A 16,442-nucleotide genomic window follows, 5' to 3' on the forward strand; every position below is an offset into this window, starting at 1 on the left:
AAACATACTATATTTAATACATTTCCATTAGAAACAGACATTCTCATTTAAGGTAGGAACAAGATAAGGAGATTCACTGGTACCACTATTACTTATTTGGTTTCCTGTTGTTTTGTTTTTTAAAGTCAGATTTATTGAGGTATGATCTATGTGCAGTAAAGTTTACTATTTTTTGGTGTTTTTTGTATATTGTATATTTGGGGCCTGCTACCTTGCTATAAATGCATTAGTTTATTAAAATTTATTACTTTTGATAGCTTTTTTGTAGATTCTTTTGCATTATTTATGTCTACCAGCATTCTTTGGATAGGTACCACTTGTTTGTAATGTATTATCCTTTTTTATCTATTGCTGGATTAAGTTTGCTAACATTTTGTTAAGGATTTTTTTTTGGTACTTTTTTTTAACTTTTTGGCTGTGCCACATGGCATGTGGGATCTTAGTTCCTTGACCAGGGATCGAACCCGTGCCCCCTGCAGTGGAAGTGCAGAGTCTTAACCACTGGACTGCCAGGGAAGTTCTGTTAAGGATTTTTTATGGTGGTAAAATATACATAACATAAAATTTACTGTTTTAACCAATTTCAAGGTATAGTTTCGTGGCTTTAAGTACAGTCATAGTGTTGTGCAGCCATCACCACCATCATCTCTAGAACTTTTTCATCATCTCAAAATAAAACTCTACACATTAAATAATAATTCCCTATTCCCCTTCCTCTAGCCACTGGTAACCATTGTTCTAATTTCTGTCTCTGAATTTGATGATTCTTGGTACCTTATATAAGTGGAAACATACATTATTTGTCCTTTTGTATCTGGCTTATTGCACTTAGCATATTGTTTTCAACGTTCATCAATGTTGTAGCATGTCTCAGAATTTCATTCCTTTCTAAGACTTGTTAAGGTTCATGAAGGATACTGGCTTGGAATTTTCATATTATTTCTTTGTTTAGTTTTGGTATCAGCCTTGTGTTGACCTTATTAAATGATGTGGGAAGTGTTTTCTACTGTTCTGTTTTCTGGAAGAGTTTGTATGTAGCCATGTAGGCCTGAAGTTTTCTTTGCGAAGAGGTTTTAAACTGGAAATTCAATTTCTATAATAGGTATAGGGCTATTCAGGTTGTTTTTCCTTGAGGGACCTCTGGTAGTTTGTATCTGTCAATGGATTTGAAAATGTGTTGTTCAGTTTCTAAATGTTTGGAGATTTTTTTCCAGAGACCTTTTCTGTTACTGATTTCTAGTTCAATTCTGTTGCTATCAGAGAACATCCTTTGGAGATTATTTGAATTGTTTTGCAGTTTTGAAGTTTGCTTCACAATCTCTCGCATGGTCTAGCTTAGTAAATGTTGCAAATGCACTGAAAAGAATGTGGATTTTGCTGATGCTGAGTGGAGTGTTCTATAAATATCAATGATGTCAAGTTGATTGCTAGTGTTGATCAGACTTTCTGTATCCTTTCTATCTGTCTGCTTATTCTGTTAATTACTAAGAGAGAAATGTTGGTCTCCAATCATGATGTTGATTTTTCTATTCTGTGAGTTCTGTCAGTTTTTCCTGCATATATTTTGAAACTCTGGTTTTGGGCACATGCACATTTAGGATTGTTATGTGTTATTTTGTTCATTTGTTTGTGCTGTTTTCTTTTATCATTATGTAATACCTGTCTTTATCCCTGGTAACATTCTTTGTTCTGGGAATCTCTGAATTTGCTTAGGGTCTCTAGATAATTTATATTTAATATAATAATTGGTATGATTGAATTTAAATCTGCCCTATTGTTAGTTTTTTTCTCTATATCCCATCTGTTTCCTGTTCTGTTTCTTTCTTTTTCTTGATCTATTTTGGATAAATTGAATTTTTTTTGTGATTCCATTTAATTTACATTCTATTTTTGCTTATTTGTTATACCTGTTTTTAAGTTTTTGTTTTATTCTGTTTTGTTATAATCATTTATTTGTTTTTTTTTTAGATTCCACATATAAGTGCATACAGTATTTGTCTTTGTCTGATTTATTTCACTGAGCATAATACCCTCTAGGTCCATCCATGTTGTTGCAAATAGCAAAATGTTATTCTTTTTTATGACTGAGTAGTATTTCTCTGTGTGTGTGTGTGTGTGTTACATCTTCTTTATCCATTCATCTGTTGATGGATACTTAGATTGCTTCCATTATCTTGGCTATTGTAAATAATGCTACTGTGAACATTGGGGTGCATGTATTTTTTCAAATTGTGGTCTTCATTTTCTTTGGATATATACCCAGGAGTGGAATTGCTGGATCAAATGGTAGTTCTATTTTTAGTGTTTTGAGGAACCTTCATACTATTTTCTGTTGTGGCTGTATCAATTTACATTCCCACCAACAGTGCATGAGGGTTCCCTTTTCTCCACATCCTCATCAATATTTCTTACTTGTGGTCTTTTTGACAATAGCCATTCTGACAGGTGTGAGGTGATACCTCATTGTGATTTAGATTGCATTTCTCTGATGATTAGCATTGTGGAGCATCTTTTCATGTGCCTGTTGGCCATCTGTATGTCTTTGGGAGAATATCTATTCAGGTCTTCTGCCCATTTTTTGATTGGGTTTTTTGCTTTCTTGATATTGAGTTGTATGACCTGCTTATATATTTTAGATATTAACCCCTATTGGTTGTATCATTTGCAAATATTTTTTTCCATTCAGTAGATTGTCTTTTTGTTTTGTTGATGGTTTCCTTCGCTGTGCAAAAGCTTTTAAATTTAATTAGGTCCCATTTGTTTATTTTTACTTTGTTTCATTTGCTTAGGAGACAGATCCAAAAAATATTACTACAATTTATGACAGAGAGTGTTCTGCCTATGTTTTCTCCTAGGAGTTTCATGGTTTCAGGTCTTATATTTGTATACAGTGTAAGAAAATGTTCTAATTTCATTCTTTTACATGTAGCTATCCAGTTTACCCAGCACCACTTACTGAAGAGATTGTCTTTTTTTCCCCATTGTACATTCTTGCCTCCTTTGTTATATATTAATTGACCATAAGTATGTGAGTTTATTTCTGGGCTCTATATTCTGTTCCATTGATCTATGAGTCTGTTTTTGTGTCAGTACCATACTGTTTTGTTTACTGTAGCTTTGTAGTATAGTCTGAAGTCAAGGCATATGATAACCTCAGCTCTGTTTTTTTTCAAATTGCTTTGGTTATTTGGGGTCTTTTAGGAATATTCTAGTTTGTGTAAAATGCCACGGGTATTTTAATAGGGATTGCATTGAATCTGTAGATTGCCTTGGGTAATATGTTCATTTTGACAATATTAATTCTTCCAATCAGTGAACAAAATGATCTCTCCATCTGTTTGTGTTGTCTTCAATTTCTTTCATCAGTGTCTTGTAGTTTTCCGAGTACAGTTCTTTTACCTTCTTAGTTAAATTTATTCCTAGGTATTTTATTCTCTTTGATGCAATGGTAAATGGGATTTTTTTTGCTTAATTTCTCCTCTTCTGATGGTTCATTGTTAGTGTATATAAATGCAGCAGATTTCTGTATATTAATTTTGTATCCTGCCACTTTACCAAATTCATTGATGAGTTCAAAGTTGTTTAGTGGCAACTTTAGAGTTTTCTATGTATGGTGTCATGACATCTGCAAACTGACAGTTTTACCTCTTCCTTTCTAATTTAGCTTCCTTTTATTTATTTTATTTTTTCTTGTCTGATTGCTCTGACTAGGACTTCCAATACTATGTTAAATAAAAGTGGTGAGAGTGGGCATCCTTGTCTTGTTCTTGATCTTAGAGGAAAGGCTTTCAGCTTTTCACCTTTGGGTATGATTTTAGCTGTGGGTTTGTCAGAAATGGCCTTTATTATGTTGAGATATGTTCCCTCCCACTTTGATGAGAGTTTTTATCATGAACGGATGTTGAGTTCTGTCAAAAGCTTTTTCTGCATCTATTGAGATGATCATACGATTTTTGTTCTTCAGTTTGTTAATGTGGTTTGCCCTAGAGTGTACATCTTTAAGTTATTACAGTCTGCTTTCAAAGAATTTATACCATACCTTGTATACTTCCATTTCCTCTCTCCTCTTTTGTGCTATTGTTAGCATACGTTTTATTTTTACATAGTTATAAGCCCTGTAATACGTTATTAGTGTTCTGGTTTAGACTCTCAATTATCTTTTCAAGTGATTAAAGATGAAAGATAGGAAAAAATTTTTCTTCCAGTCTAATAATGAGAAAGGTTAAATAGTTATTTTAAAGCCCCTGTCTGATATTTTCAACATCCAGGTCACATATGAGTCTGTTTCTATTGGCTGCTATATTTCTTGGCAGTGGATTTTTTTTCCCTTTTGTGTGTGTTTTACAATTTTAATTTAATGCCAGACGCCTTGTACAGAAGCATAGTAGAGCTTGAAATAAGTAGTATTTATACATGGAAATGGGCACACTTCTACTTCTCATAGGGCAGTTGTCTGTGGGATTGAGTCAGTCAGTCAGGAGTTGAGCTGGGTGTGGGTTTTGATGTTGCCATGATTATGTTCATCGTATCTCAGAGGGAAAAAGAGGTTGAACCTTTAAGAAAAATCTTGGTCTTTGGAAAGGGGAAATGATTCTGAATAGTGCATGGTGGTAATTACTAAGTTTTGTCTTATGGCCAGACCTATTCAACTCATGTGTGAATCCTATGAGAATAGGGTGGGTATGGTTTTTATGAAGACAACAAAACAGTTATCTTTTAAAACATAATTGAACAAGAATCATCTTGTTAAGACACAGGCAGTGCTGCTTATGTGTCTCTCTTATATGGCAGTCTAGTAAGGGAGCAAAATATTCTTCCTTATTTCAAAAAAGGCAAAACTTGAAGCTTGGCATTTTATGGATGCCCAGTGTTTCTGCAGAGGAAGGGGGAGGTGATCTGTGCCTACTGCATTGCTCAGCAGTACTTACTGGAAATGAGCTTTCATTGAGGCCATGAAACAGACTGAGGTGGTGTTTCTCTCGCTAAGATACACATTGTAATCACCAGAGACCTTTAGAACAGTACTTCCCACCCTCAGAGGTTCCAATGGAATTGGTTTGAGATGTGACTAGACATGAGATGTTTAAGTTTCCCAGGTGATTCTAATGTGCCGCCAAGGCTGAGGCTCATTCCTCTAAAGGCTTGCAGAAATCCTGTGGGCTGTTGGAGACTTTGTAGGATCTGGAAGATTTGCATTAGCAGATGGAGGAAATACTAGTGATATATAAATTACTATCATTGCTGTGATATACAGAAAAGCAATTGTTCTATTATGCTGAGAAACAACTTAGCACAAGGCAAGTCTTGTCTTTTAACAACTCAATAAATGAAAGTTATTCCTAGCAGAGAAAAATAAGTATTTTAAAGTTGACAATTCCTTCCAAAGCAAATAACAGTTATGTAATGCCATTTCAATCAAATATTTTTAGAGTTTTTAAAAGCCAGTAATGTCACTCACTGCCCAGATCTTGGTGTCTAATACCGTTCTCCAATAAAAGCATCCAGGACTCCTTGGAAAAATAGCTAATCTATGTTTGCACAGGAAATATACAAAATGAACATGGTATCAGAAAGTAAGGAAATATAAAAAAAAAAAAAAAAGTGGAACATGCCAAAGCAACACAGGAGCCAACCTGAAAAAGATCCCAGGGGCCAAAACTGGAGCAGTTTGAGCAACAAAATAAATAACGTAATGTTGGATTTTAACCTAAAGTATAAAATAAAAATAAACAAGTACATAGTCTTATGAATAAGTGACTGAATAATTAAGTGGGAGAGAAGAGACAAGTCTCCCGTACAGAATTCCAAAAAATTTATGTAGGTACTCCCTACTCAAGGAGGTAGAGCTTTAACCCTCCAACCTCTCCTTGAGTGTGGGCTACATTTATTGCAGTGCTTCCAAAGAGTGACTTGTGTCTATATGGGGAGGGGGGAGAAGTAACTTTACAGTGGGGAAGCCTAGAAACACCAGCTTGTCCAGGTGATCCTCAAAGTTAATGTTTAATAGTCATAAGTCATTCTGATAGCATGTGTCCTCGATATGATGTGAAGGGATCTTCCTCCCAATAACCCATAACCCTAGCCTAACAATGAGGAAAAAAAAAAAATCCGAAAAACCCAGATTGAGTGGCTTTCTACAAAATGCCTGATCAGTACTCCTCAAAACTGTCAAGATCTTCAAAAACAAGGCAGATCAGAGACCAAAGGAGGCTTAGTAAACACCATAACTAAATGTCATACAACTATATAAATTAAATATTGGCATTACAAGAAAAAACGGGGCAGCAGAGTGGGAAATTCACAGAAGAAATGCAAATGGATAATAAAAATATGAATATATATTCAATTAACCAGTAATCAAAATGCAGATTTAACTGACAAAGCCGATGTTTGCCAGTCATATTAGCAAAGTGAGTTTTTTGTTAATACTCACTTTGGGGAGGTAGAGGAAATTATGGGAACTCATAGAGTGATACAACCTCTTTGGAGGATAATTTGCTCAGTACCTATCAAAAATCTTAAAAATATGCAACCTCTGACTCAACATTTTTTCTTCTGTGGATTTATCCTAATTAAAGAAAGATCTGTGGGAAGATTTTAACAGAGAATGTTTACCATGGCATTGTTGATAAGAATGAAACATTGGAAGCAGTGTGATAAATGAGTATATTGTGACACTGTTGTATGGTGGTATTCTATAGATATTATAAACTAAGCAGTTTATTAAGTTCAAAAAGTTAAGCCAGCATATACAGTATGATTTCCCCCTTCCTTTTTTAGAAAAAGAAAAATATGTAGCATAGAAAAGGAATTGATATATGTATATAAGACATTAATTATAATTATTTCTGGGTATTTGAATTATAGATGATTTTAACTTTCTCCTATGTGCTTTCATATATTTTATAATTTTTCTGCATTGTACATGTGTAGTATTTTGGACATCATGTAAAAAGCTCTTTAAAAACAAAATCTTATGCCTCTATCAAATTAACAGACTTTCTTAAGATTATGACCTGTGTTGGCAAAGGTAAGAAAAGTTGGTTATCTTCATTTCATAGCCACTTCTTGTTATCCTGTTTATTCATTTCTTCTTATCTACTTCTATTAGGAGTGTGAGTCAGTACAAGCACTCTGTGGGAAAATTGGTAATACTTATCAAACCCCTTAAAGTAATTTACAGTCTTTCACCCAGTGGAAACCGTTCCAGGATTTTGTCATTAGAAAAGAAAAAGATTTGAGTGTAGAAGTGCTTATTACATAATAGTTTATTAATGCAAAAATATGGAAACTGTGGAAATATCCATTTATAAGGAAATAAAATATGATACATCCACACAGTGGAATATTATGCAGTCATGATTGTGTTTTAGAGAATATTTATTGAGGTTTGAGAATCCTCTGCCTTTTTAGTCTTCTGGTCAGAATGGCATTCATGATCCAGATTTTTTTTTTTTTAACATCTATATTAGAGTAAAAAACATTTATTGATAGTTGTAATGTATCATTTTATAGATGAGGAAATGGGGGCTTGAAAATGTTAAATGAGGTGCCCAAGTCATGTGGCTTGTAAGTGGCTGAAGTAAGATTTTTATTTATTTATTGGCTGCATTGGGTCTTCATTGCTGAGCCCGGGCTTTCTCTAGTTGCGGCGAGCGAGGTCTGCTCTTTGTTGTGGCGCGTGGACTTCTCATTGCAGTGGCTTCTCTTGTTGTGGAGCACGGGCTCTAGGTGCATGGGCTTCAGTAGTTTTGGCACGTGGGCTCAGTAGTTGTGGCTCATGGGCTCTAGAGTGCAGGCTCAGTAGTTGTGGCGCACGGGCTTAGTTGCTCCGCGGCATGTGGGATCTTCCTGGACCAGGGCTCGAACCCATGTCCCCTTCATTGGCAGGTGGACTCTTAACCACTGCGCCACCAGGGAAGTCCTGTTGTATACTTTTTAAATACACAGTGTATATAGTTTTAGGTTCACAGCAAAATTGAGCAAAAGATACAGCTGTTTCCCATATACCCTGTCCCCACTCCTATGTGAGTTTTTTTTTTCTTTCAGTTCTTAAAATTGCTGTAAAATACATGTAACAAAATTCACAGCCTTAGTCATTTTTAAGTATGCAGTTCAGGGGCACTGAATATATTCATAATTTTGTGCAGCCATCTTTAAGACAGTCGTTTTAAAGTCTTTGTCTGATATATCTGCCATCAGGACTTTTTCAGGGACAGTTTCTGATTTCTTTTTTCCCCTTGCGTTGGCCATAATTTCCTGTTGTGATTTTTCGTTGTTGAAAACTGGGTGTGTAGATCTAATAACGTAGTAACTCTGGAGATCAGAATTTCCCTCATCCCCAAGGTTTGCTGTTGTTTGTTAACTGGCTTTGTTCATTTAAAAAAAAAAAAATTGTTGTGGGCTGTCACTGTGCCAAGGATCAGCCTGAGGTGTAAACTTAAGGTCTGCTCAGGTCTTTTCTGAGCCCTTCCCTGGGCGTGTGTGGTCACTTTCTAATTTTCCCAGATATGCAATGTCCTAGTCTTTAATGTCTGGCTGTGGAAAGGGTAAAAAGAGAAAAATGAAGGAGGGAGGGAAGGCCAGGAGTCCTTTCAATCCCCTGGAAGTCACTTCAGCTGGAGGGGGGCTGGCGGGGGCTGGGTGGAACGATGTGAGGAGTTACAACAGCAGTGCTGCCCACTTCTTTGTCTGCACCTCTGTGAGCAGAAGCAGCAGTCGCCAACCAGGACACGGATGCCTGATATTTGGAGACCGGGCCCTTTTTGCCCACCCTGGCTCCCACATGCTGTGTGCAAACTGCTCCAGGAACAGTGTACAGCTGCCAGCCACATGGCTGGGGTTGGGGGAGGGGTAGCTACTACTGCACCATCAGCTATAAATTGACCAAAATTAGCTGAAATTTACCATCCAGGCCTTCCTCTGGAAGTTGCAAGACTTCCTTAGACTCCAGAGTTTCAGAAGAGTTGTATGAGACAGATTCTGCCAGCGCAATTGTTGCCCAGGTGAATAGATGGATTCCTGATGCTTCCTATTCTGGCATCTTCTCAGAATCCTCTTTCCAACATGAATTTTTAGGACAGAACTGCAGCAATATCTCTGGCATATTTGGAAAACTATTACAGAAAATTGTGGATTACTAACGGAGAGGACAGCTAGTTGATGGTAATTAGTAATGAAAGTTATTAGTTATAAAAATTCATCTGGGTCTAATCATTAAGAGCCTGGAAATCGGGCAAAAGCAGATAAAATTTCTTCTGCTGTCAGTGGAGTTCTTTTAACAGATGGGAAGCAACTGAAGGTATTTGATCAGTAAAGGACACTTATTCATTCATTTATTTGTTTAATAGGTATTGTTTGAATATATACTGTGTACGAGATGGTTTTTTAGACAGGAAGGGTGCAGGGATGGAATGGGAGGGCTGGAGAGCCAAAAACCTGTTGTGGAGGAATTCACAGACATGTAACTTACAAAGGAATATGATGTGGGAATAGGAATATGGGAACTTAAAATAAGACCAGGTCTCCTTTAGGGAATTGGGAATATCTTAATTGAGGAGATAACATTTTATGGTTTTGGAGGAATACTAGTTTACCAGGTGAAGAATATTGAGAGCTTAACAGTAAGGTCATGGGCTGCTCAGGGAATGGTAAATAATTCATGCCTCTGGAGTTGTGGGAAATAGACCTTGAAAAGCAATTTGGGATCTGATCATTAAGGGTGTAGTGTGATTTATTTGATGAGGGAAACATCAGAGATTTTTAGGCAGGGGAACTGAAATGATTTTCTTTATTTTTTTCTCATCTGGAATAGTTTAATTGGCATTAATGAACTAATATTTGACATAAAGAACAATACTAGATTTTAGTAAGACTTTTTTTTTTTTTTTTTTTTGTGATACGCGGGCTTCTCACTGCTGTGGCCTCTCCCGTTGCGGAGCACAGGCCCCAGATGCGCAGGCTCAGCGGCCATGGCCCACGGGCCCAGCCGCTCCGCGGCATGTGGGATCTTCCCGGACCAGGGCACGAACCCGCGTCCCCTGCATCGGCAGGCAGACTCCCAACCCCTGCGCCACCAGGGAAGCCCTTAGTAAGCCTTTTGATTACATCTACTCATTGAATTTATATCTCTAATTAATATCCATAGACTTTAAATGTGTGGACTTTAAGAACTGGATTAGAATCATAGTTCTACCATTTTGTAGCATTTATACAAGTTATTTGATGTGGTAAACCTCCATTTTCTCATCTGAATTATTGGGCTTCTTAAGTTTCTGGGCACTATTGACAGGGGGGAAGTAATGAGATTTCTGTTGAATGGGGAAGAAATCAAGTGAGACTCTCCACTGGATGTAATGTAGTCTGAGTGTACGCTACGGACTGGTTGAAGGCCATAAAAAAGGTGTGCATTTAAACTATAAGAGACAATTAGTTCTAAATAGGTTTTTGTATGCTGTGCTTAAGGATTTGGAGAAGGGAACCACTGAAGGTTTTTAAGCAGGAATCCGTATGATCCAGTTTTTCCAAACTGCTTCAGTTGTATCCCAGTATAATTATTAATAGTGCGCCCCCTTTAACTCTCAATGGTTAACCCAGTGTGGATAATAAATTTTGTGGCCGGTCACCTTCTAAAACAAAAATATAGTAAGAACAGAGAGCCGTGGTTGAGCCATTTAGAATACAAGTAATGAGAAAAAAATAAAAGGAACCCCCCTAGAAGGTTGGAGTGAAACAGAGAAGAGTCTTTACAAAAATCTTTACAAAAGCCAAGAGAGGATAATTTTAATGGTATTAAGAACGTGAGATTCGTGAGGTCAGCAAGGTCAAATTCGCAAGGTTATGGAGCATAAGTGTACATTGATTTTTCCAAGTAGAGCTCCTTGTCTACTCTAGACAGTACAGTTTCATTTGGGCACTTGGAGAGAAGCCAAATTGGGTCGTTTCTTTGAGTCTAAGGACTCTGCCCTTTATTTTTATATCCCTAGTGCCTAGCACAGTAGGTATCATGTAGGAGGTACTTGGTGCTTTTTTTAAGAATTGAAATATAATTAATCGTTTGTAAAAAGGTGAGAGAGCAGCTATGGATATCACACTTTAAAAAAATTCCGTCAGACGGAAAGGAGGATGTTTTTAGTTGGGCAGCAGTTAGAAAGGAAAGATCTCTGCATCTTAAACGTTAAGATGAACTCAGTGAAGAGGGAAAAATTAAAATTTCTGAAAAGGGAAGGAAGTTTGAAAGCTAAAGTTCTTGCCGCTTAGGGAAGAGTCTATTACAAAGTGAACAGTGTGGCCTTAAAGAGATAAGTGGATAACATACCCTCACCTACCCTCCAACCCCACCCTCCAACTCCACCCCCAACCCTTTGATGATTTAGGAATACTCTAATGAAAAGAGTACAGACATCAGAGTCAGAAAACCTAGAGCTAAATCTTGACTTTACATTTTACTAGATTAGTGGCAAATCATTTACTCTCTTATATTTAAATGATTCAGCTAGAGATTTTAGTGGCATCTGTGAGATGCCTGGAAACCCCTCCACAGATCTCTTCCTCATCTACCTAGCTACTACATTTTCGTGATTATGTCCTTCTAGCCACAGTTGATTGTTCCCCAGCACATCATCGCTTTGACAGCATTTCACTGGCCAGGACGAGCGCCTGACCCAAATTCAGCCAATGAATGTCTTCCTGGTATGTTAAGGCACAGGCTGAGAGAGCGTTCGTGGAATCTGTAAGATATAAAACTAGTGACACGTCAATGACCATGTTTCCCACCAGCTGAAGAATACTGATCTGTAGTGAAAGAGAATGATGCTGGCGTGAGAGAAAAATCAGAGGTAAAAGAAAGGAGTCAGACAGACCCAGGCCTGGCAGCCTGAGAGTTCCTGAGACCCTGCTGACCCCTGACCCTCCTAGTTTGTTTCTCTAACCTTTTCTTGCATTCGGTGAGCTAGCCAGTTGAGCCAACTAATTTCTTTTCAAGTCAGACTAGTATGAGTTGAGTTTCTTTACCTTATAACTCAACTAATACCTGAATTTGGGTGAAGTGTTGTGACTCCAATGCTCATGCTTTCTCCACTGTAACATATTCTTTCTCTAGGGCTGAAAATCTTTGGTCTAAAGTTCTGTCCCTTCCTAACTTGTGAGGGCTTTAGTGAACTATGTCTGTCCTCTCTAACGTCTACATAGAGGTGACAAAGCCATAGAAATGGGTAATGTCCTCCAAAGAGGAAATATAAATCTTGGAGAAACGAGCATCAAGGGCAGAACCTTGAAAGATGTCTACATTTAAAAGGTAGAGGAAGAGGAGGTGCAAAGGTGAAGTTAACTATGGTCACTATGCTATACATTAGATTCCCAGAACTTATTCATCTTATAGCTGGAAGTTTAGATTTAGATTACTTCCATGTCTTAGCTATTGTGAATAATGCTGCAGTAAACATGAGAGTGCATAGAAAAATACTATATGATATTTTTAAGAAACCGACACTTACCCATGCGAGTGGTAGCAGGAACTCTTTGCTTTAGGCATAGCCCTCATCAGGGAGATTAGACATTTTACTTGAAAATGTGAATAAGTATGTCCCTCATGATATGGATCTGGTAGATAGTTATATTTAGCAGGCATGGGGCAAGTAAAAACTATTATTGTGCTATCATAGTGTAATTTCTGCCTATAGAATCACAAATGTATCTGTAAAATATGGTTAGTCTTTGGTCAGATGGCCAATAGACGTAGCAAACCCTAGTCCAAATAAGTTAGCTTATAAACTTGGGGCAGAGAATGGCTTGTCCCCTTTGGTGTTTGCTAGATAATCAGTAGTTGTAAATAATATAATGCTTAAGTAGATTTTCTTTCTTTCTTTTTTGGCAACTCTGGACGGCTTGCAAGATCTTAGTTCCCTGACTGGGGATCGAACCCAGGCCCCCTTCAGTGGAAGTGCAGGATCTTAACCACCAGACTGCCAGGGAATTCCCTTAAGTAGATTTTCTATCTAAGATTAAGGAGAAATTGTTTGGGAGAACCTACATAAGATGCATTTTATTATGCCAGTGGGAAGACTCATGAACTTCCCCACCATGTGTCGTACACTCATGAAGGCGTACAGAAGGTAGTGATCAAGCTGCCTGCTGAGGAAAGCTTGGGAGTAGATTGAAGAGCAGTGTGAATGAAGAATTTGGGAGTTGAAAGGGGGCACTGGCAAGGAAGGGAAACAGAGACAAGTAAACATGGCAGAGAAGGGCTTAAGGTCAGATCTCTGGAGCAGACAATAAGGAGCAGGTCAGTTTGCTGCCTAGCTCAGTGCCTGATGCATAGTAGGTGCTCAATAAGTATTTGTTGAAGGAAAGATGAATGATGGTTAGGGAGAAAAAACATTGCTCCTGCAGGACCAATGGAATCCTCCTTTGGCCCAATGTTATTTTATTCATTACTTGACCTCAGTCATCACAATGTCTTCCTGACCTTGGGTTACTGTTAATTTATTGTTAGAATAGATACTAACTATTCCAGGTAGAATATTTGAACATGTAAATCACTGTCCAGCCCTGGGGGCGGGGGAGGGGACGCTCTGCCTACTTCCTACTACTAGAAGTAGTAGGATCGCAGTGCCTGAGTATTAGAAAGTTTAATTTCCTTTTAAGACTGTAGCAGAGTAGGTATGACAATATCTAGACCCTGAATATCCTGGCCTTGGGTGACATGGGCGATCACTTCTGGCTAACCTCACAGGTTAGAGGTATGTGCATATTTACTCTGTGTGGTTTCTGGTAAGGTGATCAAGAATGGTGAGAAGCAGGATAGGGAGATTAAAATTATTTCCAAATGTGGGTATATAAACAGATGTAACCATGTTAGATTTTAATACACAAAACTGATTGGATGCTGGGTAATTTTCAAGTTTCTTCTTTTTTAATTCAAAACTCCTCTGAAAACTGATAGTCCACAAAACCTTAGTGTATAGAATTTTAACTGATTCCTTTACTCAAATATTATAGTGACCTCATTTGATATTGAAAACAGATTTTAGAATCTGAAAAGATACAGAGCCATAGAGGTTGTATTTTCAATTTTAAGCTAATATGTGCTTGCAGCTCAATTTAATTTATACCCTATGCTATATTATTTTTGACATATCTCTGTGTGTATATAAGTGTAATATGTGGTACATAGTCTGTTTACAAAGAAAAACTTGACTAAGAAAAAGCTCTGTTTGATCTGTTTCATTCAGTATATGTTTATTGGGGTGTCTAACAGGCTCTGTTTTAGCCACTGGGGATATAGCACTAAACCAAGCGCAAGATCCTTGCCCTGCTGGAGCTGTTGTCAAGACATACTTTCAGAGAGGAATATTTCAGATTAGGTGGTACCTAATCAAAGAAGGAAAGGTACCTTATTCATCCAGGAGAGTTACACGTTCAGGGAACTGAGATATAAACCACTGAAGGCAGGGATTTTCATTTGGCTTTTGTTCACTGCTGTATCCACGGAGCCCAAAATAGTGCTTGGCTCATATGTCCGTTGACTGAAGCGTTTATTGTTTTGAATTTGTATAATCAGAGACATGTACTTTGATAAATGATCTTTACACCGAGCTGGTTGAAAATTTTATAGTCTCCTTTACCTTATTTTTATGTTTGTTACCTACTTTCTCTTCCTCTTGGGGCCCATTGTCAGGACGCAGGCACAGCTTATTAATATTAATAATTAGTCATATGGTAATCTGATATTGCAAAGGTTAGATTTGGAAAGGAATTTAATAGGTCATCTTTTGTTCAGCTTCCTGCCTAGGAAAAACCGAGTAAGATAATTAGGTATGTGTTTTTAATTAATCATTTAAAAAACTAGGACAACATAATTGGGTTCTCTCGAGAAAATGGAGAAAGGTACTTAACCCTAGATACAAAGGTACTAACCTGAAAAAGTTAGAACTTCTAACTGTGTGGGAAAGTGAAAAAAATTCGAGCACCGCTAAGCTGCTCTTTGTTGATATCAGAAATGGGCCTGTCATTCATTTTGGCATTGAAGCATAGCCTCCTATCTCAGGGGGCAGAACCAGGACTTTTTTTTTTTCCTCCCAGAGGAGCTGGACAGTTATTACAGGTTGAAAAGCCTGACTAGTTTTTCAAGAGTTTCTCCTCCTTTTTTTTTTTTTTTCCCCCTGAAACTCATGGTGCTTTTGCTCTGCTTTCAAGATGCACTGAGGCCTCCTGCTTTGTGACTGCTTTGGAGCCCGCAAATACCCTGACATGTATAATTCGAAATATGCAGGTTTCATAAGTAAGTTCCATCTTGGTGTTTAGCCAGTTAAAATTCAAGTTATTTTTAGAAAAATGTTAGGGTGGAGTTAGGCAGTGTATTGTTTCACCACTTTTATTTTAAGCCTGTTTCTAAAACAGTAAGACCTGTACTTTGTTCGTTTTTAAGTGTCTTTGTTGCATTAGACAGTATTCATATGTCTTTTAAAAGCTAGTAATGAAACTATTTTCTTGAGCATCTTTTTAGTTTTACTGAGAAGTATTTTAAATTGAGTGTTTCTGAGCTCGATTGCTCATGTCTGACACAGTCTCAAGTTTCCACTGAATGGTAACAAAGACTGTAGAGTGTTGTTGGTACTGCAGTGAGAGGCATGCTTCATTAGACCAGGTAAGAGAGATCATTTTGTTTCTTACTGCTGGGTGCGTTTTTACAGGGTTTATTTTATATTCTTTCAACAGCAGCAGTGTTAAATTGATAAATAGCCAGGAGCACGCTGAATTCAAGACGTCCTTGCTTGTGGCAGACAGGAAAGCTACAGGGTATGGGGGTTGGGGTGGGGGGGAGGGGTAGAGTAAGCTTAGTTTATCACTGTTACTTATATAAATCAATTTAAATATAAAGATAATTCTGGAGCTCCATTTTCTCCGTGCAAGAACTAAAGAAGCAGTTAAAGAAATGAATAATATTAAAGGTACTTCGTGGTTCTTACTTGTGAGTGCAATTCAGATGTGAGTTTTTACTTTCATTTCTTTCCAGTAGTTAATAAAATAAGCTTTGCCTCTAACTCTACATTTTTTTTTCCATTTACGAAAACTTTGAAATTGTCAACAGCAAAATATGCTTCCTCAGGATCTTTGAAATAAACCTGACACTTACAAAAACATTTCAGCTTTTATAGCTGTTTCATTCTCTCTTTTTCCTAGTACATTTTTCTTAAAAGTATTTGTGCTTTGAAAATGTCAGCTGTATTCTAATGAAGCTCAGGCATTGTTTGCTCATAAAGGGGCCGGTGCATTCCACTGCTTTATGGTTTATTATGAGGCACAGTGTGAGAGTTTGGGTGGCACCATTTGGTGTCTGCCTCTTGGGGTAGTGACTGCCATTATGTTCGCGTTGGATTGGCAAAGAAAATATAGAGTGCAAGATCCTATATGAATCTGGATCCTGTGAAGAAAATCTTTAC

General features: G+C 37.4%; 1 protein-coding gene across 5 annotated transcripts in view; it reads left to right on the forward strand.

Moving 5' to 3' along the window:
* The window catches only part of TFDP2 (transcription factor Dp-2), a 171,420-nt gene that overhangs the window by 81,154 nt on the left and 73,824 nt on the right, over positions 1-16,442 (forward strand). The window contains exon 1 of one of the 5 annotated variants that reach the window (XM_033402784.2): positions 15,172-15,280. The exons of 3 other annotated variants lie outside the window; for them this stretch is intronic. In XM_033402784.2, the coding sequence (XP_033258675.1) occupies positions 15,250-15,280 (31 nt within the window). In that variant the 5' untranslated portion in view covers positions 15,172-15,249. Of the gene's footprint in view, positions 1-15,171; positions 15,281-15,526; positions 15,647-16,442 lie in introns of those variants that run through there. One more of the 5 variants, XM_033402787.2, reaches the window with a different exon arrangement.

This window comes from Orcinus orca, chromosome 5 (assembly GCF_937001465.1).
Source record: "Orcinus orca chromosome 5, mOrcOrc1.1, whole genome shotgun sequence".
In the NCBI taxonomy this organism is placed as follows: Eukaryota; Metazoa; Chordata; class Mammalia; order Artiodactyla; family Delphinidae; genus Orcinus; species Orcinus orca.